This window comes from Gigantopelta aegis, chromosome 3 (genome assembly GCF_016097555.1).
Source record: "Gigantopelta aegis isolate Gae_Host chromosome 3, Gae_host_genome, whole genome shotgun sequence".
In the NCBI taxonomy this organism is placed as follows: Eukaryota; Metazoa; Mollusca; class Gastropoda; order Neomphalida; family Peltospiridae; genus Gigantopelta; species Gigantopelta aegis.
The window spans coordinates 1,718,747-1,744,269 of NC_054701.1; the positions used below are offsets into that span (position 1 = coordinate 1,718,747).

Here is a 25,523-nt window from a genome sequence, read left to right on the forward strand (position 1 = left end):
CGATATAGGTACATTGTAACTGCTGCCACTTCTGATGCGATGTGCATGGATGTCGGCCTCTAACCTCTTCATTTGCCCAGTGAGTTTGATACGATATAGGTACATTGCATCAGAAGTGGCAGCAGATGCAATGTAACCTCAGAGCTAAACACCACCCCTTTTTTACCAGTCATGTTAAATTTAGTACAGGTACAACAAACAAATCAAACAGCTGGGGGAGGGAGAGGTGGAGATGAAAAGAGAAGAAACCAGAAGAAAGAAAACTAGTTTGACAGACATTTTATTCAATAAATAATCTACTACAGACAGACAACCATGATATGTAATTCACATTCATATTTACAAAAAAAATACATAGAATTCTGTTGGAATAAACAACAGCTTTACAAATATTTTATGAGAAAATACAGCAATACAAATAAATTCATTGTTGGTAATATAAATAATACACAGGTAAATGACAATCATCAGAGGTAGTTGTGTATCAATAACAGTGAAAAGACATTTTATATATTTAAAAAAAAAAAAAAAAGTGAGACAAATGTTTACTAATTATCTTCAAGACTTGCTCCTAGGTAACTACTGGCACCGTACAACTTGGTACAAGATATCAGACTGTCAAATGATATGTGAATCGATGCAGAGGATAGATTTATATCAATATATACATTTCTATTTCATTTAATATGCAATTACATTTAAACCAATCTAAACTGATCCAGCCATCTGCAAAGTCTGGCAATATCTGTAAAACTATAACCAACTGCACGGTCTGTGAAATCGGTAACTACTGAACTACAGGCAGTTCATTCAAATCTGTCAAATTGGTAACTACTGAACTACAGGCAGTTCATTCAAATCTGTCAAATCGGTAACTACTGAACTACAGGCAGTTCATTCAAATCTGGAAATGTCACGTCCGAAGACGAGAGTTTTCATCCAGTCCATTGGAACTTGCATTCGTAACCGCCAACTGCCAAGACGGGTGAGGTAAGCCGATCGCCACAACACCCAGGAAGGAAAACCTAAACAAACAGAATAAAATGTCAAAACAAATTTCTCCTTGACACACTTGATAATCCCCTTTATTTCATTTTGGTTTGGGTTTTTATGACCCTGTATTAAACAGATAAAAGAAAAAGAGGAAATTAGGCAAACATAATGTACTAGCAACATCCATCTATGAACTGTTTGTAGTGGTTTATTTCAGACAGGCTAATACATTTCTAGCCCCAGCAATTATAATCACGTAACTTAATGAGATTTATAGTGTATGTAGTAAACTGATTTTAACTGACAAATCCAGTTGGTTTTTAAAGCAAATAATGGGACATAAAGCACTTGTACAATGTCTCTCCATACTGGCAGATTAAGTCCGGTAACTAAAGACATTATGATTAAGTGTTTCTAGAACTCTACATATTATATTTATAACTGGTATATTTACAAATCAGTACTTACTGCATGGGAAATTAGGACCACTATTCAAAACACACAACTTGTTATTATAACCATACATTTTCTTTTTTTAATATCAATTTTTAATAAAACTTGCCACACAAAATGCTCACCTTGTAGTTTAATCTCTGGAGTGTCTGCCAGCGCCTGGTATCCCCCGATGTACGTCATCATTCCAGAGCTAACAAACTTGAAGGGTTTTGTGTCGGAGGAACAGTTACTGTTCAGAAATTTGGCAACGTACCGGCCTTCCCGCTCCGCAACCTCAACGAAAAAAATAAAACATTATACATACAGATATAAAACATGCATACAGGAGAAAAATAACTGCTTTACCAATGTTCAATTTAAACAAAAACTTTATACACTGAGGAAAGTTTAGATGTGCCAGTGCTGGGCACTTTCTACCAATATAGGCTTTTTGGCTTGGTACATGTACTAATAATTTGCTAGCAATAAATTAACTTTTTAATTCATGGGGGGAGCTGCCCCCAGACCTCCCTAGAAATTTGAACGACTTCGGCAGAGTATTTAAATAAATAAGTTAAACACAGAAATAACATTGGTCTAGATTGCAAGATTGTAGGATCAATACCTCTCAGTGAACTACCCTGTTAGAATGCTGACTTGAAGCATCATGGGTCATGGGTTCAAACCATCTCACTGTACCAGGGGTGGGGAAAAGCCCTTTTTTCTCGATCTCTGAGACAGAAATTATTTTTTAAAAACGCGCGTTTGCCGGTCCCACTTTTGTCATTCTTGTCGGTCCGAAGCACCTGTCCATTTCTATTACTGGAACAAATTTCTATCGGTCAAGCGGACCGGCCAGCCCAGACATCGGTATCTCATGCATGATTTAAAATAATAAATAAATAGTGGTCAATAGTGGTCTGGTGTTTCAGACGTTTGTGATTTTAAAGTCTGCCTAAGTATATCGCCAGTCACTGAAGTCGGACCTACAGTAGTGTCAATCGACTGCCACTAGGCTAGACATTTGTCAAAGTGGCTGAGTCGGTCAAGAGATTACACAGACATTAACGATAGCACCATTCTTGGTTTAGAGAGCCATCAATGTATTACACTCCAATTAAAACAAAGGACCCAGAATTTGCAACTGGTTACAATCAACATCTGTCAACACCTGTGTACGGAGCTCTGTCAGGTCGAGTGTCCTAGTCCGAAGCAAGAGGCTTTTGTGCAATACAAACTGCTTAAAATAGCATAAAATAAAATGAAATAATCTATAAATGTATTTATTGTTGACTGTTCAATGTAGTGTATCCAATAATTATAAAGGATTTTAAAATTAACAAAAGGTTTCCACCTTTTATTTAACAAGTGGGAGTAAGCAGAACAGCTACATGTACTGTTATCTCAAGAGCCAGTAGAGGTCAAATTTCATCCAATCAGTGATGACCTTATTACTCTCTTTGTCTAAACATGTGCTAGCTCAGGCTGTCAAACGCTTCAACGGTGCCATCTTTTATTAATTTTCAAGATACAGTACTGAATACTCGTACTTTTTATACATATATGGGAATTAAAATTCATAACTTTTATTCCTTTTTTATATTATTTATTCTATTATGTAAAATATATACAATTTGTGGGGTTTTTCACTGATCATATGTGATTAAAAAAAAATAAAAAAAATTGTAAATTGTTTTGCGTTCATGATTCAAGATAAAACTATACAAATATCACTATGATTTTTAAAAAAAACTATTTGGCAAATATGGGCTTTTTTTTTTTTTTTTTTTTTTTTTTTAATTCCTCCCATTAGCCACCCACCCCCCGGTTGTGACGACATCAAGTGGGACCGATTGACAATTTTATTTTTCCCCACCCCTGCACTGTACCCTTTGAATGTTTTCCAATCCCAACGCACAATTGGGATATATTTGTCTCTTTACCTGTGCAGTGGTAGGCAGTGGTTGATTCTCTATGTCTGCGCAGTCACCGATAGCAAACACATCAGGAATGACATCTGTCGTGTCTCCTGATGTCTTCACTCGGAGATAGCTGTCCGTTTCTATCTGGTGTTAGAACAAAGAAGAAGAAATATTGCTAATGAGCTGCTGAATCAAATGTGTGATATGTACGATTCATATCAAGTTTATTTTATTAGATATTTGAGGTGTGTTCTGACACAAAATAGTAATATTTTAATCATACTGATAGACCATCACTCTAAACAAGCAATAACTGTCAAAATGGATGGAGAAACATCAAAATAATATCATACTTACTTATCCAACAAACAGTGACAGTAGTTGATATCCATACATGTTCCTAAGGGTAGTGAGATAACCATAAAATTAATGGTCGTAAAATCGGGGGAAATAAAAGTATTATTCTCAATTTCAGCAATTATTGAAATACCATGCACAATTCATTTCAAATAAATAATCCATACAAAACAACTTCAAACATGGTACAATAAAAAAAAATTAATAAAAAAAAAAATTAAAGAAAGTGTTAATACCTGTTGTACAAGTTCATTAAATGAAGTAGAAGTGGGTTTTTTAAATGACAATACTTTTTTTGTCAAAATGATAACTTCATTGATCTATATATGTTAAATGTCATTATCTCAATCTATATAATGTGTGTCCAGATAACTTGAGGTAGAAAAACTGGGCCTGTATTTATAAAACATTTGAGTCTTGACTCAATTTTCTAACAGCATCACATACAAACAATTTGTGCTAAGTCTAGACTCAAAATGTTTTGTAAACATGGGGCTTGTTCTAACGTCTAGGGCATAATTTCCACCACCAGCAATTAGATCTATCTTCAGCTTATTGGTTTGGTTCATTCAACATGGAGATAATGACACTATATAAAACCTGAGTGGCGACTGATAGAGACCATGTGACTATAAAACTAGAGTACCTGGCCTCGGTTATTTGTGGCGACGTGTAGCGACCGTGTGAAATCTCTTGGCTGCAGACCGGTGCTCCATACTACAAGGCCGCATGGCAGAACTTTTCCATCTTTCAGCTTCACAGACATTTCAGTCACTTCTGAAGAAATACAAAGCCACAAACCAGTTGCAGAACATTTTGGAAAGAACATTAGCTCTGTTACACTATGCTGAGTTTTCAGGTGACTAAAATAGAGAATGGACACACTTCTAAAATACAAAGTATTGCCTGGTAATACACTTCCAGCTACTAGGCTGCCACACTGTCACAGAAAAGATTAGTTTTATGTATTTTATGATGTTAGAGGGGGTTTATATAATAAATGCCCAATATTTTGTCATATCTGGTAGAGCATGTGCATACTGGGTAAATTGTGAAAACGTTGTGTTATGACTTTTTATGAGCAGTATATTGAGTTTCTTCAGTGGGAAAGTAAGCTGAAGGTAAAAAGCATGCAGGCTGTGGGAAAGGTAAACGTCACCTGTCTGTTCATCAGTGCATTTGCCAAGGTTTCCAGCAGGCAAGTTGACTGGGAAACTGGGCAATTTAGTTAATTGTAATTTGTTTGTGGTGATTATTAATAGGGTTGTTTATTTGTTTGTATTTAGATATACATGTAAGTGGTGTTGTATATCAGTGCATAATATCAGGTGCTATAACTTAGGTAGTTTTACTTTGTTATAGGATAATTGGGTGTGTGTATAGTGTATCTTTTCGGTAGTGTAACTGACCGTATTAGAGGGTTAAGCGTAATTTGTGGTGTTGTGTGCGCCAGGAGTAAATATGGTACAACACAAGGGGTTAAGGTTAATTTGTTTTATTGTATTACAATAGTTTTATAAGTGTCAGGCGGGCCTGATAATGAGGTGGTAGTTTATTGCCATAATTATATTAAGTGAGCCTATTTGTAGACATTTTTGTTTCAGCCTTTGGGTTTGAGCGTGAGCCAGAACCATAAGAAGTATGTGAGCTATGTGAGCTATAACTGGGTGTGAGTGATGACACAGATGTAACCAGCGGAACTGTAGGAGAGCCATCTGCAAGAGATGTCTACAGACTAGCGTGGTGGCGGACTGTTGTTAAGATGTCTGCAAGAGATGTCAACAGCCAACCATCCAAAATGTGCTAGTGTCTGGTCGTCATCAAGATATTGATAGTATTCGCAATGACAGTGAATTTCAGATGACTTTATACTGATACAAATTGAAGTGGTTTAAAATGATTATTTTACTAAGGCTCGAACATTGACTAGAAGCTAGTTGGCTCAAACTGGCTTACCATGGACACCTGAATAGTTTTTTGGGGGTTTAATTTAAGGTTGGGGTAGTGTTGTGTTTGGAGTGATATCGTCATTTTGTATATTCATATTTTGTATATAAATTTGTTAAAATGTTTTGTTGTTTGACTTGTTTCTTGGACAATATGTCTTACTAATAGTCAATCTCTCATCCATCTGTGACACACACCAAATAAAAAAAACAATAACTGGTGTAATGCATTTAAAGTGCTGTTCCAGATGTATGATGTATTGAGCTATATCAATCAAGATATTAGTTAATATGATTAGAAAATTAACAAAAAAAAATGTAAAAAAATTATATAACGGTATATTTTCCATTTAAAAATATTCCCCTGAAAAACAGAACCAGCTGAATTCGTTTCGGGAATTTCCGTAAGATTTGATCCGTGACGTCACGAAGGGAACGCCTTTCGATAGTCAGCGCCATTATTCATTGCTTCTTTTGTGTTTATTATGGTTAAACGGCGTGTTGTTGGCGGCTGTAGCAATACAAAAGCCGATAGATTTAGTCTTCACGCATTTCCTAGTAATGTTGCTGTGAATAATCTGTGTGTAAATTTGATTAAAACAACGTGAAAATACTGGACAGGAAGAAAATGCCGGAGACCGTTGACTGCAGGCACTTTAGTTTCGATTCGTCCGAAATGGCTTGTCGGCTTAAGCGAGATATGGGAATACCATGTGTTATGGCTTTTAAAAAAATATGCCGTACCAACAATTTTTCTGCGACACAAAACAAATGACAACAGCCGATGCCATCCACACCGAAACGACTTTGGGGTGCATATCGTCAATGTCCCAAATTGCGTTATGCTTTCAACTCCAGTCAGTTTGTTTTTTCATGCACGGTTCGTGCAATCATCGAGATCCGATTTGTTGTCGTTTGCATCTCGTTCATTTGTGAGATTTTTCTTTACAGTTCGAGAACATTAAAATAATAAAGTACAAACAAGTAAGTATCTATAGCCTAGTCCGTCCCATCCTACAAAAATGTAGGGTTTTTTTGTAAAAAAAAGAAGAAAAAAAAGAGCTAATTTTGTATGCATCTTAGAAAACAATCGGCTCAGAAATAAATGACTTGTAAATTCCATAGTATGAAAAAAGGCGTTCCCTGTAAAACAGACTATAAATACATTAAATTAATTTTACTATACCTTCCCACAAAGAAAACCTTTTTTCATACTATGGAATGTGCTATAAGTTATTTATTTCTGAGCAGACTGTTTTCACAACTGCACACAAAAAAATAGTATTGTTTTGTTATTTCCAAAACACTTTTACTTTTTTTTTTACGTCAAACTAAACTGAAATTATTCGCACAAAAATATCTTCATGGATGGGACGGACTAAAAGTCGTTTTTGTTTATTTCTTAAAATTAAAATAAGTTATTTATTTCTGAGCAGACTGTTTTCACAACTACACACAAAAAATAGTATTGTTTTGTTATTTCCAAAACACTTACTTTTTTTTTTTACGTCAAACTAAACTGAAATTGTTCATAAAAACCCCTATCTTCATAGAGGGATGGGGACGGACTAAAAGTCGTTTTTGTTTATTTCTTAAAATTACCGATATCGGGTCCACTCGACTCGTAGAATTCAAGAGTTATTTATCATCTTCTCTACTACATCACAAGTATTAGAACATACAGTGTAGCAAAATAATTCGCACCAAAAGCTAAAGAACAAAACAAGAATAAAAGTTGTAAATTAGTGGTAAGCGGTCTCCACGACCATTTTCATCGTCATCTGTCAGGCCGGTGGTTCATCGGAAGATGTTCCAGGTTCAAACTGATAAGGCATTATTTTTTTTGTGTTGCACAAATATTAGTCCAGTCGTCATTACTACACTATTCATCATCGAAAGAAGAATCGCATGATCAATGAGCTTGGCAGTCGCTGTCGGTCCCACTTTCGCTTGCGCTGAAAGTCGTCTCGTGGTAGGTTTCTGTGAAGCGCGTTCCCTTCATGACGTCATGGCTATTTACAGGCAAATGTTTTTACCGAGAATTTTACTCGGTCGTTTCCGGCAGTGTTCTACGGGAGTGATGTTTTAATACTTTTATGGGGCATTTTCGTAATTATTGATTTACATATCGGTGTAAAATATTATTGCAATGAATTAAGAAAGCATTTAATTGTTGAATTTGAAATTTTAGTGTATGGTCTGGCACAGCACTTTAAAAGTTACAGATTTAGTTGCTTGTGTTTTGTTAATTCAACAACACAATCAAAGAGACTGACAAGCCTACTGACACTTTCGAGTTGTGATAGAATTTTAAAAGACACGTAAACAGTGTTTTCAAAATGTATCCAGTTGCCATTATGGAGTCCTTATACACATTAGTAATTACTACTTAATGCGGTTAAATACAAAGTAAATATTATTTTTAAGAATCAGTGATCATCAGTCATCTCAAAAACTTTAAACAAAACATTTACCGACAACAGAGGACTGTACGAGATCGAACCGAGCTCTCTCCTTGATTTTCTTGGTGGCAAAGCTGCGGAGTCGATCATCAAACGATGACAAAATCTGGTTCGACTCGATCAGCGTCACAAAAACTTTATGTTTCTGTTGCTTGTACAGTCGGGCCACATCCTGCAAAATTTACATTTCACACATCTATATTCAAAATATGCCTTTATATAATAATAAAAAATGATAATTATTTACATTGATTGCGTATGTTTTATTTCAAAAGTGGGAATAAAAAAGACAGCTTTTAAGGAATGGTGGGGAATGGTGTCGATTATCGGAGTGTAGAAACTTAGTTAATAAAACCTTCAATAAAAACAATTCTAGGAATTAAATATGTTTTTTAAATGGGCCATTCCATGGTTTTTAAGTTTTTATTGTAACTTAAAGTTAACATGCTTAAGCATATAAAAATATATATTTATTGCCAATTTACTTATGTTTAATGTATTTTAATGACAGTTTTATTTGAAAAATGAATTTTTGTAAACCAGGACATGGCATTTGTTTTTTAGTAGTATTTCATTAGTTATGCCAAATTTAAATTTAGTTATCAGGACAAAATATCTATAATATACTGCATATGAAAATACTACTTTGCCTTTTTTCATATCATAATTAGTATATAGAGGTTATTACCAGAGTGTTTTACATATCATAATTCGTATATAGAGGTTATTACCAGAGTGTTTTACATATCATAATTCGTATATAGAGGTTATTACCAGAGTGTTTTACATATCATAATTAGTATATAGAGGTTATTACCAGAGTGTTTTACATATCATAATTAGTATATAGAGGTTATTACCAGAGTGTTTTACATATCATAATTAGTATATAGAGGTTATTACCAGTGTTTCACGGTATCGTCAATATCATATATTAGGAATAAAAATTGTATCTGGCGAGCATAATACATTATTTTTATTCCTAATATATATTGACGATACCGAAATACACGAGGGTAATAATCTCTTTATCATAAAGGCTCAAGCTTAATACAACGTGTTTTTGTAAACTGTACACGCAATTTTAATTCCAGTCTGCCATTACTAGATATTCAAATGACGTAAGAATATGTGGCGCGGTGTATTTTTGAATGGAAATGACATCAAACTCGAATGTCGTAATTTTTGATGTCCTTACATCAAAATAAAGTTATGCCTAACGTTTTTTGTTTTCTGAATGCTGGACAGCTTTCAGTGTCAAATTGCCATTGAAATTTTTTTATTTGATGACTATGAATGCATACGTCAATCATGGAGTGTCACCCAAGTACGTTTGCTTAAATGTCAATAAACCTAGTGCCAAGACCTCGACTAATTTACATCTAATTTGCAAAGTTATCAAATTCTTAAAGTATGTGATCTGAAAAATATCACATACTTTGATTGCACTGAAAATGTAAGATATTACATGATAAATTTAATTATTTTTCAAAATATATGTCACGTCCTGGTTGATTTGACATATAAAAGTTAATTTTATTTAAAAACCATTTATCAGAAATAATAATCCTTTTTAATTCTCCTTCTTCTCAATGTTCCAGGTATAAATAAAAGGTATAATGATGACTGGTTGTATTAAATGATTAAAATAACCACCTCAAACTTTGAGCCAGGACGTGACATTCAAGATGGCATGTTAAATTGAGTAAAGATTAAAAATGTATTAAATCTCTCTATATAGAGAAATTGGCAAAACTGACTAGATAATGCACCATCAAGAATCGGAAACAGAGAAACTTGACGTTCAGGGGAGCATGTTCAAATATTTAACATGAATTTATCTACTAATGTATTTAATATCCACATCATAAATAACCCTGGTATATATCAAAGCATGCATTACATGTGTAAAAATGCACAGAGAGAGGAAATAAATTATCTCCCTTGTTTTTATAAATATTTAACCTGACCTCTTACTATAGTGCATTTCTCTCCACAAATATGGTGGTGGTGGTGAGTTTCTCCTCTAACACTCTGGACTATGTGTCACAATTACTACAGCATGATACCTAGCAGGACAGGTAAGAGTGGGTGGATATTGCCCTCCAAAAATGCTCTTTTTTCTGTAATGTCACAATAAATAGTACATTCTTATAAAGTATAAAGAAATGTTTTATTTAACGACGCACTCAACACATTTTATTTACGGTTATATGGCGTCAGACATATAGTTGAGGACCACACAGAGTTTGAGAGGAAACCCACTGTCGCCACTACATGGGCTACTCTTTCCAATTAGCAGCAAGGGATCTTTTATTTGCGCTTCCAACAGGCAGGATAGCACAAACCATGGCCTTTGTTGAACCAGTTATGGATCACTGGTCGGTGCAAGTGGTTTACACCTACCCATTGAGCCTTGCAGAACACTCACTCAGGGTTTGGAGTCGGTATCCGGATTAAAAATCCCATGCCTCGACTGGGATCCAAACCCAGTACCTACCAGCCTGTAGACCGATGGCCTAACCACAACACCACCGAGGCCGGTATATAAAGTATAAAGTTATGTTGTTACAGCAGCAAATAAATGACATTAAAAATCACCACCTGTTCCACAAAATCGTACACTTCAGCTCCAAATTCTATACCAGTCGGACCCCCACCAACAATAACAATATGTAAGAGCCGATTTGCCTCCGATTCTTCAATTCGAGGCTGAACAGCCAATTCAATATTGTGTAGAAGACGATTCCGAATTCTTCTGGCATCAGCCACTTCCTGTAAAATAAACAAAAAATCTTTCTTAATATACAAAGTATTTACTGAAATAATTAATTTTGAAATATGTTATTTTCTCTAAAACATATGATATTATATTAATAAGCTAGCAGTTTTTTACATTCAGCCCACTTGTGCCGTGGTGCCAGACAAACATACATGTATATTCTTTCTTCTGGAATGTGTCTTACAATTCTATACTTTTAAGACAAAATATGGAAGCTTGAAGTCTATGTGTAATACCTTCAAAAAGAAAGCATGTTCCGAGACTCCAGGAACCCCGAATGTATTGCTGAGAGAACCGACTCCGATCACCAGCTTGTCGTAGCTCAGTGTGTACCGCAGACTTTGTTTGAGAACGCTCTCACACACCAACGTCTTCTCTTCCGTGTCCAGGCCAACAGCTCGAGACAGATGAAAGTGGGCAGACTGCCGGAACCCAGAGTTTCTCACTGGCTCGATGATAGATCTACAAAAAAAGAATTTAAAAATACAAATCAAACCTACATGTAGTTCAATGAGAGAGAATTTGGACTATGTTTGTCGAAACTATCATAGATCTATAAAGACTATAAAGTGGAATTTGAAAATACAAATCAAAGCTATGTCTGTGAAAGAATTTGGACTGTGCAAGTCCAAACTATGATAGAGGAATTTGAAAATAAAACTCAAGTCTATGTTAATGATAAAGAATTTGGACTGTTAATATGATGTTGATTCTGGTGTTATTACTTGTACCTTGACTTTGTAAAAATATCCAGCGCACAAACAAATGGAATAAAAGCTTCTGCTAAAGAAAACAAAACCCCAAAATCCACAACTAGACGGCCAGTCTTCAGGTTATAATAATATAATAAACAAAACTCGAGTACAAATTCAATAAATTAAACACTTGGTCATCAATGATATATGAGTACTAATTACCTGAATTCAAGAGTTCCGACTGTGGTACTGCAGAGTAACGGTGTGAACAGGAAGTGGTTTCGAGGACTCACAACGATGACATCATAGATAGTTTTGTCAATCGTTTTCAACACGCTGTAACTACTCCAGCCAGTTCCGAGAATAATCAGCTGTTTACGGCCACTTTTAACACTGCTGTGTTGAGCTCTTGAATGACCACAGCACTGTATGAAATAGGAAAACAAATTCCTTTTCACACACTTCAGCATATTGCTAGTACAAGCATTTGATGCCATTTAGTTGGTTTTGGATGACCATGGTTTTCAAGGTCATGTTATCATGATGTCATGTTTACAAGTTAATTGAGTTCAGAAAACTACTTTGATTGATCTCATTTGACACCCATGTCAATAAACAGGATCACATGTGTACAGCAGCCAGGAACTGAAGAGAAATTGAAAACACATTATCAACTATTTTTAAAGTTTAAAAAATATTTTTTGTTTATCCAAATGCAGTCATGTAAATCTGAATGCATGGTAAAACATTACTTTATAAACATGTCAAGGCTTCAGACTAATCTTTTTTTTTTTTAACATGGTTTTATTTGTCATTATTTTGTGGCTTAGTTTTTCTTTTCTCTTCAGGTGCATTCAGATTTTCTCCTTTGTAAAATTGTTTTAGTAAATCAACAGCACGTTCCGACATCACACCCGGGATACATGTCAGAGTTGTCTGCCCTAACAACACATCTCTGGCAACATCCAGTATGGATCCGCAGCCACCGAAACGCTCGTTGGAACAACCGAAGACGACGAGAGGAACTTTCATCTGTCGGAGAGCTGAGGCGCACATGATACATGGTTCCACTGTCACGTACAGAGTTAACGTTGAAAACACATCGTTTCGCACTAATTTCTCATCATCGCACCACTTCTCAACAATCTCCATAGCAACAATTTCGGCATGTCGACTGGCATTCTTTGTTTCATTCACTTCGTTTCGTCCTGTGGCGATTTCCCGGCCTTGGTGAACAAACACACACCCGACCGGAACCTCAGAGTTTAGAAGAGATTTCTCCGCCAGGTCCAAAGCTCTCGTCATCCACTCAACGTGAACTCGGTCTACCAACGCCATCTATAAGTCACTGAAATAATATTGGCTGTTTAGTCAGATTAAACCACAAAGCCACTCAACTATCAGTGTTCAACCTACATACTTAACCGAACATTATTAAAAGAGGGTGCTGTCAGGTTTCTTCCTGTAGTGTTTATTAGTGATTAATGTGTCAAATATTTGTTTTCAGCGAACTCAAAAATTATCGATGTAAAGGAATTTTATGTCAAACACAGGATTGTTGTATTAGAGCTGGAATCTTTGACTACCGTTTGGTAGACACAGATTGTGCAGTTTTGGTGTTCAGTTTGCTCTGGCCGTAATGTGGAAGGATGGAAGGAAATGTTTTATTTAACAACGCACTCAACACATTTTATTTACGGTTATATGGTGTCAGACACATAGTTAAGGACCACACAAATATTGAAGGAGGAAACCTGCTGTCACCACTTCATGGGCTACTCTTTGCTGGCCATAATAAGAGCATCATAATTGAGTACTCGGGCAACTTCTACATGTGACATCACAGCGTTTCTTTGATGCCGCACAATTATTATTTAAAGATAGCACTTCAGAACCAATACCAAGGAGCTACCTTTTGATCAACTATGTCAAATCAACCAAATAGCTAAATTTTGATGAACCATTCTAAATTATGCATCCAAATTACCTTCAAGAAATTACGCAACATTTTCTATTTTACTTAAATCCTATGGAACTTTTGCAAATTCCATAGCACTGAAACCAACACTCGACCCCTACTAACCCTGCAAATACATGCGCGGAAGACCCCCTCCTCCACCCCACCCCTCAAACGTTTTCTTGTCCTGGACCTAGGGGCCAGTGAAAGTCGACATTTGCGTCGAGGACAGACGTGTGCTACAACAGTTTGTTCTGAATGTGCACGTTAAAACCTATGACCTGACCTGATACCGCACCATAATACATACCCAGACGATAAGGTAGGACTTTCCTTTGGCACTGTCACGTAGCGTAGGTAGTTCATCAAGATAAACGTCTCCGGCACGATATTTATTATTGTGATGTTTATTGCTGATCGGGTCCAATAAATGTCAAAATGTTAAAAAACGGACCGTAGATGTTTACCTTGGTGAACTAGTAGCGTAGGCTATAATAAAGAACATTATAAATACTTATCATAGAGTTAGGGTTAAGGTTAAGGTTAGTGACAGTGACGATAATAATAAATAATGTTAATTTAAAAATTATTAACGAGTACTTTTGTTAAAAATAACAGTAAAATAGGAAAGATGCCATGTCCCTTATTTTGTAAGCAGAGGTACTGAGAGTATATTCTGCGCTTACTAATAATATTATGATTCAGTGATCCCAAATATATTCTACAGTCACCATCCCATAAAACAACCAGTTAAACAAACCCAAAATTTCAATTTAATTTAATTTACAACTATTATGGGAATAATTAATTTAACTGTTAAATAATCAAGCACCTGTAATAAACTTGGTTAATGTTCGGAACTCCTCATCGTCCGAATTTGGCGGAAAGGTGCGAAGATTTGTGAACCACGTTACTTAATGAGTAGAGCTTCTAATAGGTAAAGCTATTGACATCGAAGCGTTGTTTTATTTTTGTACTACGGTAAATAATATATTTTTTTAATTCTACAGACTACTCAATTAGCACTGAGCTCGTGAAATGCAGTCTGGTTTGTACTCGGTATTTTCCGCTGGTTTAAAAACTTGACAGTGCTGACACCTATCCAGAAAAATAAAATAAGAAAAAAAGAAAGAACGAGAGACGACGTGACGTCATCAAAATCGCCATCATTGGTTTCCCAATTTTCATGACGTTTACACATGTTTATAGTAGTAGTGGGCTATACTTCCTCAACTTTTGATGTTTACTTGTATTTTTATTACATATCAGTGCATCGGTAACAGGCGATGAATCCACTGGCATTTATGGTAGGAAAACTCATTGTAAAAATATCCCATTGTCAGGAAGCGCCATTTTGTTTTGTTGTGCTATTTATCTTTGCGATTTGGTGAAAATTGTTGCATTTAGCAGACGCTTTTTTCGTGTTATTTATTTATATATGTTTTCGTCACACATAGTTCACACTAACTGTTCCATCAGTTAAACGAGATAAATTTTCACAAGAAAAAAGTTTTTCTGGTGAACTACTTTTTTGTAGCACTTTGGGCACCGACACTGATCATGGGTGATATTCGTAGTTTGTGCCTTTGGAAGAAGAGGGGGGGGGGGGGGGGGGGGGGGGTATCGAAAGTGTTTGGGTTCCTTCTTCTTTTTAATATTAATGACATGTGCAATCCGTTGTGTCAAACTTGCATTTCCCACAAGGTTTAGTGATAATATGTACACAGTGTTGAATGAAATGTATTTTGAAGAATCATCTGCTTTGGAATTCAATAAAATGCATGATTATTAATGTCACCAACAGTTGACAATTTTTTTTTATTATTATTATTATTTTTATTTTTAATTTTTTTTGGGTTATGGGTACTTTGGTTACAGTTGTATTTTATAGTGTTAAACAAATAAACATGATAGGTAGCCCAAGTGTCCTCATTTGGTATACTGGGGTACCACGATATCGCGATACTTAGCTATTTGGAAGAAATAAAGAAATGCACTAACATATATGAAGGTAAATGTACTTGGATTGCAATTTTTGCTATATCTGCATCATGCCCATGCCATTGTGTTGACAAATAAATGCAGTTCTAACATTAAAATAGATGATGGAAGTACACCATAGCACTGGCTTCCGTTCAAGGGAGGTTACCACGATATCGTGGTAAATCGCAAACGTTACAATATGGTGGACCGCACGGGTCAAAAATTGCTCTTTTTGTAAACACATTTGTAGTAATGTCTAGTAAACAAACTTCAACACAAGGACGAACAAAAGTTAACGTCAAACGTTTCGTTTTTCAATTGTAGTAACATATTTACATTTTCCAATGGAAAAGTTGGTGATAATAATTATTCTTCTTCTGCAAGACCGTGTCCACAGGCATTTTTTAAAATTGTTCATTGTATTAGTGAGATTCAACAGTTATATAATCAATATTTATCGAATGAAACCAAGAATAGAACATATTAAAGGGACACACCCTAGTTACGGCTAGTTGTTAACCATTACGGCGTTGTTTTTCGCTATTAAACCCATTTTTTCACAAATAAAATTGCACTTTACTTACCGTTTATTATTTAGAATATACATTTCCATTCACCTGAAGTGTTTTTTGGTAATCCTGATAATCCTGGTGTTTGTAATACCACAAAATGCATTTTTCGTATTTCTGAAAAACTGACGCACGTTTGAGAAAAAAACGTTGAGCAGACAAGGTCTAATCTATTTTTAGACGGGATATTTCCATTTTAATGTCACAGACGTTGGTATACCACGTGACCGTTATCATTTTGGTTCGGTTTGTTTTCTCGTGCACGGTTCGCGCAATCAACATCCGATTTGTTGTTGTTCATTTGTGAGATTTTTCTTCACAGTTAGTGAAAATTTTCAGTAACAATAAAGTTCAGACAAGTAAGTATCTCAATACAAAACGTTACAAACCCTTAAAACCAATAATTTTGCTAAGTACTACGATATCTGGAGAGGGGATACAACCAGGACAGAACAGTTGGAACATGTCCAGGAGAGGTGAAAAGAATGTACCCCAAGTCTGTGAAATTTGTCGTGACGTAGGCATTGTTGTGCTTCGAGCGACATCTACCGGTGACATCAGAATACAAACTTTCAAAATTATTTCAAGCAATTGGGACATGGGGATTCCCATGGTATTTATCGATATAAAACCTTCTTTTTCACTCCATTTGATAAAAACGTGATCTAAGTGTGTTACAGGTTTGTAGATTAACCAAATTATAATTTATTTTCGCTGGATGGAACTAGGGTGTGCAGCTTTAAAAGTTATGTGTTTTGTTTAAATTGCCAATAAATATAGGCATGGCCCTTAAATGTTTCCATACTTTTCTAGAGGTCGCATGTTCTAAATATAGTAACACTGTGACCGTGTATAGCATCGTTTTGATTGTCAACAACCAGACGATAGTTTGATAGCTGTCAGAGCAGAACTGTATGTGTGTATGTTAGGTACTGGGGCTATTTATAAGCATGTGGGTGTCAGTAAAATCACTCTGTTATTTTATGACCAAACAGTAAAACTATGAATACTTACCAAAAATTTTGAAATTTTTTCAAATTGGTAAACGGGCAAAACAATGTGTTGTCTGTCATCACATTTCTAATAATAAACGTGCCACCAGGGGGCTTTGCGCGTGCTAAATTGCAAAAATGTAAATTCTGCGATATCGTGTGCAAGGAGTATATACGGTCGAAATGGTCCTGAACATGCAAGTCAAAACGGCCAAAGGAAATAGTTATTGTACCATAACACTAAATTAATTCTCATTACTAATGATGTTAACCGATATAAGCAATATATATCACAGGCAGTCCAAAAATATATGTATAAAAATAATGGTATCACTGGTTAACACTTTATTACATGTTTTTAACAGAAAATGTATCACAATAACATTTTATTACACTAATTTACCACATAAATAATAATAATAATAATAATAATAATAACGTACACACACAATGGCTCATTATAAAGACATTTTGCCTATAACGGCAAACAACTTAAAATTAAACCCCCCCCTCCCATTTGAAATAAATACTAGTAATCCAAATTTACCCGATAACAACATTAACTCTACCCTGGGTGTTCACTCGATGCACGGTCAGTGTGGGATCGATCCCCGTCGGTGGGCCAATTGGGCTATTTCTCGTTCCATGTACACAACCCGGTCTGTGAGATGGTGCATATAAAAGATCCCTTGCTGCTAATCGGAAAGAGTAGCCCATAGTGGTGACAGTGGGTTTCGTCTCTTAGTATCTGTGTGGTCCATAACCATATGTCTGACGCCATATAACTGTAAATAAAATATGTTGAGTGCAGCCATTTAGTTACACAAAATTGACATACTAGTAGAGTGCTATAGAGTCCTGCTCTCACATATAAATAGACTAGGGCCAGAGGACACTTGAGCAAATGATGAGGAGCCTGCCACAAATCAACATTTTTGTGAAAGCAGTTGTTGTCACTGACAAGTTGTCATTGATTTCTTTGAACTATAAAATCAGATGCTGGTTGACAATTTAAATGAGCAAACAAATTTCAAATCTAAATATTTTTATTTTTATTGTATTAATCTAAATTTTAAACCCGTTCAGGCTTTCTGCCAAAAAATAATAATAACACAACAGATGAGTGCCCAATTCTAGGTGGTTACAGGCTTGAAATAGCTTGAAATCAGATATTGCAGTTCATTTACTGGTATTCAAAACATTTATACAGTGCTCACTTCTCTAACTATAATAATTTTTGTAAAAATTATCGAAATTTATCCATTCATTTTTATGACTTTACCCTTCATATCATCTGGCAGAAACAGTGCCTTTTGAGATTGACCCATGATTTAATAAATTATTAATAAATTAGATGATACAAACTAATAACTGCACACAAAACATTCAGTTCCCATCATTACAATTGTTTTTCAGACTCATCCCAGTATTCGAATCAAAGGTGCCGAGAACAACTACACGCCAACTATTTGTTCCGATCCAGAATGCTCAACAAAGATACCACATATGCACTGCCCCTTTTGTGTGAAAACCGATTTCTACCAGGACCCTGTTATCTTGAAAGCCCACTATAGGGTGAAACATGTTGATAAGGGAATTGAGTTTGCAGGTAAGACATTATTGATTCACCTTCTGAATGCATTTGAGTCAGTTAATCTGTGGAAAAGCTACAATTTTCAGTTCCATTAAGTAGAACGTACTTGCTTGTACTATATAGAGGCTATTTCATGGGGTTTTTCGAATACGATTTTTATGTCAACGGATGGTGTGTGAAAACCATATTTTCACGAATTGCGAAGCAATGAGTGAAAATATGGTTTTCACACACCACTCATTGACATAAAAATCGTATTCGGAAAAACACCATGAAATGGTCTATTTATTATATACATATTTCCTAATTTTTTACAATATCTTTCGCTTTTTGGTATTATCTTTCGCTTATCCTATCGAAAACACATAACGTCATGATATATTTCTTCCTATGGAACTTTGCCAGAAAATTTACTTTACCATAGACTTTTAAAAGAAATTTGATTAAAATTTATCTTTATTAACATTTATTTAACAATACTGCAGTGCAAACATACTTGACAAAGCGATCCTCTAAAAACTCCCACAAAAACAAAACGAGTCGAATGCCGTTAAATTCTTACACTTACACTTGATGACACTGCATTGTGTCATCATTATTTAGCTTCGTATTCAATTCGTTTCTGATATTTTATCATTATTGCACTTCGTGTCCCTTTTTTATAGGTACAGTTGTTTAAATTACATTTTTTATTTTTCAAATACGATCAGATGCATTGGTAATCATAAAATTTAAATACGAAGAACCGAGACAAAGGGAGATAACTTAATCATGCACTTTTACAAAAAAGTAAATACGACTTCTATATTTTCACTGTAGCTAAAATACTTTTCACCGGATGTGACTTTTATGGTTTCCGTAGATCTATATATTTCATTGCTATGTATGTAATAAATGTAAATATTGTGTTAACTTGGCTACTGTATTTATAATGTGTTTTTTGTGTGCAGCTCTAAAAATTCTGCGCTGTTGTGACCACTGCGACATTGTTGGAATTATCAAAGGGGAGAAGAAGTTCAAGGGAGCTCACTGGCACTGCTACAAGTGTCGGAATGGCTTTAACCGACGCGATGAGGCTTTAAAACACTACAGAACGCATTTCAGAAATCCTCAAACAACGTTTCAGATACAGATTGCTCAGGTAAATGCTTTTAATATAGGAAACACAATGTACATCCTAAGAAACGGTTCTAAATAAATTTTAGATCTCGTCTTGAGGAAAGATCGAGGGGACTAATTAATTGTAAATCTCCTTTCCTTGAACTAATCTCAGGGAGTGATGGGGAGCGGAAGTGATATCTCACCTTAAACAGCGAGGTTTGATTTTAACCAGTGGTAGTTAACTGGTATATCAAAGAATATGGTATGTGCTTACTTGTCTTTGGGAAAATGCATATAACAGATATTTTTTGCCAAGAGGTAGAAGTAGCCTTCATAGTAAAAACTGTTTTCCTCATCAGCAATTGTTACAACATGTTACTGGTAGCCTTAGTTTAAAACATGGTCAGGTGTCATTACAAATATCCTTTGTGTATGAAGTGTGAGGATGCATTAATAAATAAAGCTGTTGAATGAGAGAGCAGCAAGTGTAATCCATACTAATATTATATAGCATGATATAAATTGTTTAACTGGTGAGCACTTAACAGTACTTCAAGTCTTTATTGTAGCTGTATCTAACCATAGATGCAACATAAAATAAAAGGTTGATAATGAAGCAGTTGGTTATAGCTTTAAGTGTCATCTTTTCATCATTTTCCATGATAAGAATTTGTGATTTGGTTTCAGGATGTGACTCAGTCTGTTACGGATGATGTGGAGAACCATGACGCCACGACAAACATTCAGGATGAGGGGGTCATACACCCGGTACTCACCGAGGCTGCTTGCCTGGCGTCCCCAGATCAAGGTCAGTGTAAAGCAAATTCTGTAGTGACTTAGTTTCCACCGCTACCATTAAAATAGTATATCATTGTTCTGTTGCATTCCCAGAGCTCACTCTGCCCATTGCTAAATTAGCTAATTGCCAGTTTTTATACAAAGTGGCTGAATTTTCAAACAAACATCTCACATATCTGAAAACTTGTTTCTGAAAACTTGCTCAAACAAATTTCTTTCCAGTGTGACCCCAGTAATTAAAATGTCCATGGCAAAAAACATGTCATTGAAAAGAACCCTGAATATAGTCCATTGCCAAAAAGTGCTGTGGAAAATTACAAACTCCATGGTATTACCAGTTGCCGTGGACAATTGCAGGGATTGTTTCCTACAGGTCTGTTATCCTATAATACAAACTAAATGATAGATGACCAAGTGTGATTTGACTGGTTGTTGTTGTTGCAGTGTGTGGGGAGGAGTCCGAGTACAGTGACAAGGTGATGTCTGATGGGGGTTTCCAAGTGTCGATCGCGGCCAACGAGACGATCAACACGGCCGACGGCCAGACAATCATGATCATCTCGGAGGAGCACCTGGAGACTGCGCGGCTCGACAGTCCACTGGATGTGCACATCGTCACGCAGAGCAAACACAGCAGCGGTGAGGAGGTGGGTAGTTTGAACACAGCGGCAGTGGGGAGGTGGGTAGTTCAAACACAGCGGCAGTGAGGAGGTGGTTAGTTCAAACACGGAAGGTGGGTATTAAACATGGCGGAGGTGGGTAGTTCAAGCACAGTGGAGGTGGGTAGTTCAAACAGCGGTGGTGGGTAGTCCAAACACAGCGGCAGTGGGGAGGTGGGTAGTCCAAACAGCGGTGGTGGGGAGGTGGGTAGTCCAAACACAGGGGAGGTGGGTAGTCCAAACACAGTGGCGGTGGGGATGTGGGCAGATAAATGTTGAAACACTGAGATGGGTTACAACTTGACCAGCTGCAATACAGAGAGCTGCACTCATTGAGGCTCCACAGAATCGGTTTCTTCTGGCCATTTATACAGTAATACAACCAAAAAACTAAAATATTGCCTAAAATGCTGGCTCAGGTTATATTGGACCTATTTAATTTTAAGGATAGCCTTGAAGTATTAACAAATTCCACAGAATTAAAGGTCTAGCCAACAATACATTTTTTTTTTTTAATTCAAGGTGTAAAATTTATGATAGTTTTAAATATTTAATAAATAAAAAAAGAAAACATGATTTTTTAAAATCTGCTATAAAACTTAGATGAACAGTTGGTACACATTTTGATACAACTAATGAAAAGAATTCAATGTAGACCTAAATTAAAAAATTTGACCATCACCATTGGAATAGTAACACCTATTTATCACCTTTGATTTTGTTGAATCCAGACAGAAATCATCCTGTATTATATCATATACAATTGTCACCAAATTGACGTCAGTCAGTATGTATTACTACTCAGTACAGTTGTCTTTATCATAATGTGTGGACCATCTCTTCGTAACGTTAATTTGTGGTTACTTGGTGTGTTCCTGTTTTCAGGAGAAAGATGACAAGATCTGTGGTAAGAAGTATGAAGTGCTTGAAGATCATTGCAGTAAACTGGAAAAGGACAATGCTGCTTTACTGGCAGAAGTTGAGAGGCTCAAACTTCAGGTACGGAATTGTGTGTGGTTGGTAGTGGGGCTAAGGAATTGTGTGGGGTTGGTAGTGGGGATAAGGAATTGTGGGGTTGGTAGTGGGGATAAGGAATTGTGTGGGGTTGGTAGTGGGGGTAAGGAATTGTGGGGTTGGTAGTGGGGCTAAGGAATTGTGTGGAGTTGGTAGTGGGGATAAGGAATTGTGGGGTTGGTAGTGGGGCTAAGGAATTGTGTGGGGTTGGTAGTGGGGATAAGGAATTGTGGGTTGGTAGTGGGGATAAGGAATTGTGGGGTTGGTAGTGGGGATAAGGAATTGTGGGGTTGGTAGTGGGGATAAGGAATTGTGTGGGGTTGGTAGTGGGGATAAGGAATTGTGTGGGGTGGGGCTAAGGAATTGTGTGTGGTTGGTAGTGGGGCTAAGGAATTGTGTGGGGTTGGTAGTGGGGATAAGGAATTGTGGGGTTGGTAGTGGGGATAAGGAATTGTGGGGTTGGTAGTGGGGATAAGGAATTGTGTGGGGTTGGTAGTGGGGGTAAGGAATTGTGGGGTTGGTAGTGGGGATAAGGAATTGTGTGGGGTTGGTAGTGGGGGTAAGGAATTGTGTGGGGTTGGTAGTGGGGGTAAGGAATTGTGTGTGGTTGGTAGTGGGGGTAAGGAATTGTGTGTGGTTGGTAGTGGGGTAAGGAATTGTGGGGATAAGGAATTGTGTGGGGTTGGTAGTGGGGTTAAGGAATTGTGTGTGGTTGGTAGTGGGGCTAAGGAATTGTGTGGGGTTGGTAGTGGGGATAAGGAATTGTGTGGGGTTGGTAGTGGGGATAAGGAATTGTGTGGTTGGTAGTGGGGATAAGGAATTGTGTGGGGTTGGTAGTGGGGATAAGGAATTGTGTGGGGTTGGTAGTGGGGGTAAGGAATTGTGTGGGGTTGGTAGTGGGGATAAGGAATTGTGTGGGGTTGGTAGTGGGGATAAGGAATTGTGTGGGGTTGGTAGTGGGGATAAGGAATTGTGTGTGGCTAAGGAATTGTGTGTGGCTAAGGAATTGTGTGGGGTTGGTAGTGGGGCTAAGGAATTGTGTGTGGTTGGTAGTGGGGATAAGGAATTGTGTGTGGTTGGTAGTGGGGCTAAGGAATTGTGTGGGGTTGGTAGTGGGGGTAAGGAATTGTGTGTGGTTGGTAGTGGGGATAAGGAATTGTGTGGGGTTGGTAGTGGGGATAAGGAATTGTGTGGGGTGGGGCTAAGGAATTGTGTGTGGTTGGTAGTGGGGATAAGGAATTGTGTGTGGTTGGTAGTGGTAGTGTGGGGTTGGTAGTGGGGATAAGGAATTGTGTGGGGTTGGTAGTGGGGCTAAGGAATTGTGTGGGGTTGGTAGTGGGGCTAAGGAATTGTGTGGGGTTGGTAGTGGGGATAAGGAATTGTGTGGGGTTGGTAGTGGGGGTAAGGAATTGTGTGGGGTTGGTAGTGGGGCTAAGGAATTGTGGGGTTGGTAGTGGGGGTAAGGAATTGTGTGGGGTTGGTAGTGGGGCTAAGGAATTGTGTGGTAGTGAGGGTAAGGAATTGGTAGTGGGGGTAAGGAATTGTGTGGGGTTGGTAGTGGGGGTAAGGAATTGTGTGGGGTTGGTAGTGGGGGTAAGGAATTGTGTGGGGTTGGTAGTGGGGGTAAGGAATTGTGTGGGGCTAAGGAATTGTGTGTGGTTGGTAGTGGGGCTAAGGAATTGTGGGGGTTTGGTAGTGGGGGTAAGGAATTGTGTGGGGTTGGTAGTGGGGCTAAGGAATTGTGGGGTTGGTTGCGGGGGTAAGGAATTTGTGGGGTTGGTAGTGAGGGTAAGGAATTGTGGGGTTGGTAGTGGGGGTAAGGAATTGTGTGGGGTTGGTAGTGGGGGTAAGGAATTGTGTGGGGTTGGTAGTGGGGGTACGGAATTGTGGGGTTGGTAGTGGGGGTACGGAATTGTGTGGGGTTGGTAGTGGGGGTAAGGAATTGTGTGGGGTTGGTAGTGGGGGTACGGAATTGTGTGGGGTTGATAACGGAGGGGTGTTGGGGTATGGGATTTTAGATTAATAAAAATCAAAACCTAAACTTCACATAAAAAAATCTCTTGGAATTGCATTAAAATTAGAATTAGCAATTTATAACTATAATTATATTTTACAGCTGGCATTATTTTTATATTAATAGATAATATTTACCATAAACATATCAACTTTTTATCTATTTGTTTTTGTTTACACATTGATCATCAGCTATTGGATGCCAATTATTTGATAATTAGAAACAAATATACAATTTCTGGAATTGTTTTTCTTTCTTGCCCCAACAGTCCCAGATCCTGTGTGCTGAGATCAACAGTTACAAGAAGCGCGAGTCCGAGCTACTGCAGCAGCTGAGCGCCAACTCGTCAGTGAACCTGCAGAGTCTGATCAGCGAACTGGAAACACAGCACCGCGAGTTGATCCAGGCACAGCTCGGTCAGCTGAGAACTGCGTACATTACGCAGCTCGCACACGGCGGACCACAGTCCACTAAAGTTCTTCAAGTTGGCTTCTCAGCAAACACAGAAATACAGCCCGAACAAGGGGTGACCATTCTGAAAGAGGAAGACCTGACACACAACGAGGTGGAGAGTGCGGGTGAAAGGAATGTGGTGGATAACGGTAATGCCGGTAACTACAGTGGGAGCGGGATTACAGAGGAGGAAATGGTCGTGTCAACGTCGTCGCAGGACGACCAGATAAATGTTTCCATGGTGATGGCATCTCCACTGGTGATGTGCGTGGAGGAGGGAAGTAACTGTTCCCCGTCTATCAAGCATGAACAGGTTGATCTGGACCAAGACTCTGATTTAAACAGATCCGGGGTGGGGACCAGTGGGCAGCTCAGTGAAAACAACCCCCTGTCATCGGAACCAAAGGCGAAAAGAAAATGTAAAAGATAGCATTGGTGTTATGGCAAATCTAGCTCTGCCAAATTCATCAAATCCGAATTTTAAAAACAATGGCGAATTTCGTTTTAGCAAACAGATTTCATGTAATAACTGGAGTTTTTTAAGTTTAATAGATAATTTGTTTCAATTTTCTGCTCATTCAGTTAGCCGTATATTTTAATTATAATTGAGAATTTTACAAATGAGTAATTGTATCTGAAACAAAAGGACTGGAAACTGAATGGTAGATGAAGACAAACATTAGACTGCAGTTATTATTTATATAGTTGAACAAAATGCACAGATGCACAGCCACAGTAGTACCAGTGTGTCACTGTGACAACATCTGTTGGTCAGATGCACAGCCACGGTAGTACCA

General features: G+C 37.2%; 3 protein-coding genes across 3 annotated transcripts; 1 reads left to right on the plus strand and 2 right to left on the minus strand.

Annotated features, from left to right (window-relative positions):
• Positions 1-264: 264 nt before the first annotated feature.
• On the minus strand, positions 265-14,510 carry LOC121367359 (internal alternative NAD(P)H-ubiquinone oxidoreductase A1, mitochondrial-like). The gene is made up of 9 exons (XM_041491482.1): positions 14,382-14,510; positions 11,815-12,237; positions 11,134-11,359; positions 10,720-10,890; positions 8,128-8,287; positions 4,354-4,484; positions 3,372-3,494; positions 1,572-1,722; positions 265-1,025 (listed from the first exon to the last, which is right to left on the minus strand). The coding sequence occupies exons 2-9, from the start codon at positions 12,087-12,089 to the stop codon at positions 895-897; spliced, it is 1,368 nt and encodes a 455-aa protein (XP_041347416.1). The 5' UTR covers positions 12,090-12,237; positions 14,382-14,510; the 3' UTR covers positions 265-894.
• Positions 12,231-13,917, minus strand: LOC121367360 (tRNA-specific adenosine deaminase 2-like). The gene is made up of 2 exons (XM_041491483.1): positions 13,860-13,917; positions 12,231-12,940 (listed from the first exon to the last, which is right to left on the minus strand). Exon 2 carries the CDS (start codon positions 12,928-12,930, stop codon positions 12,397-12,399), a length of 534 nt encoding a protein of 177 aa, XP_041347417.1. The 5' UTR covers positions 12,931-12,940; positions 13,860-13,917; the 3' UTR covers positions 12,231-12,396.
• Positions 14,511-14,677: 167 nt separating the features above from the next.
• LOC121367358 lies at positions 14,678-25,160 on the plus strand. The gene is made up of 7 exons (XM_041491481.1): positions 14,678-14,856; positions 18,510-18,702; positions 19,638-19,828; positions 20,476-20,596; positions 21,031-21,233; positions 22,131-22,244; positions 24,542-25,160. Exons 1-7 carry the CDS (start codon positions 14,836-14,838, stop codon positions 25,154-25,156), a joined length of 1,458 nt encoding a protein of 485 aa, XP_041347415.1. The 5' UTR covers positions 14,678-14,835; the 3' UTR covers positions 25,157-25,160.
• The last annotated feature ends 363 nt before the right edge of the window (positions 25,161-25,523 follow it).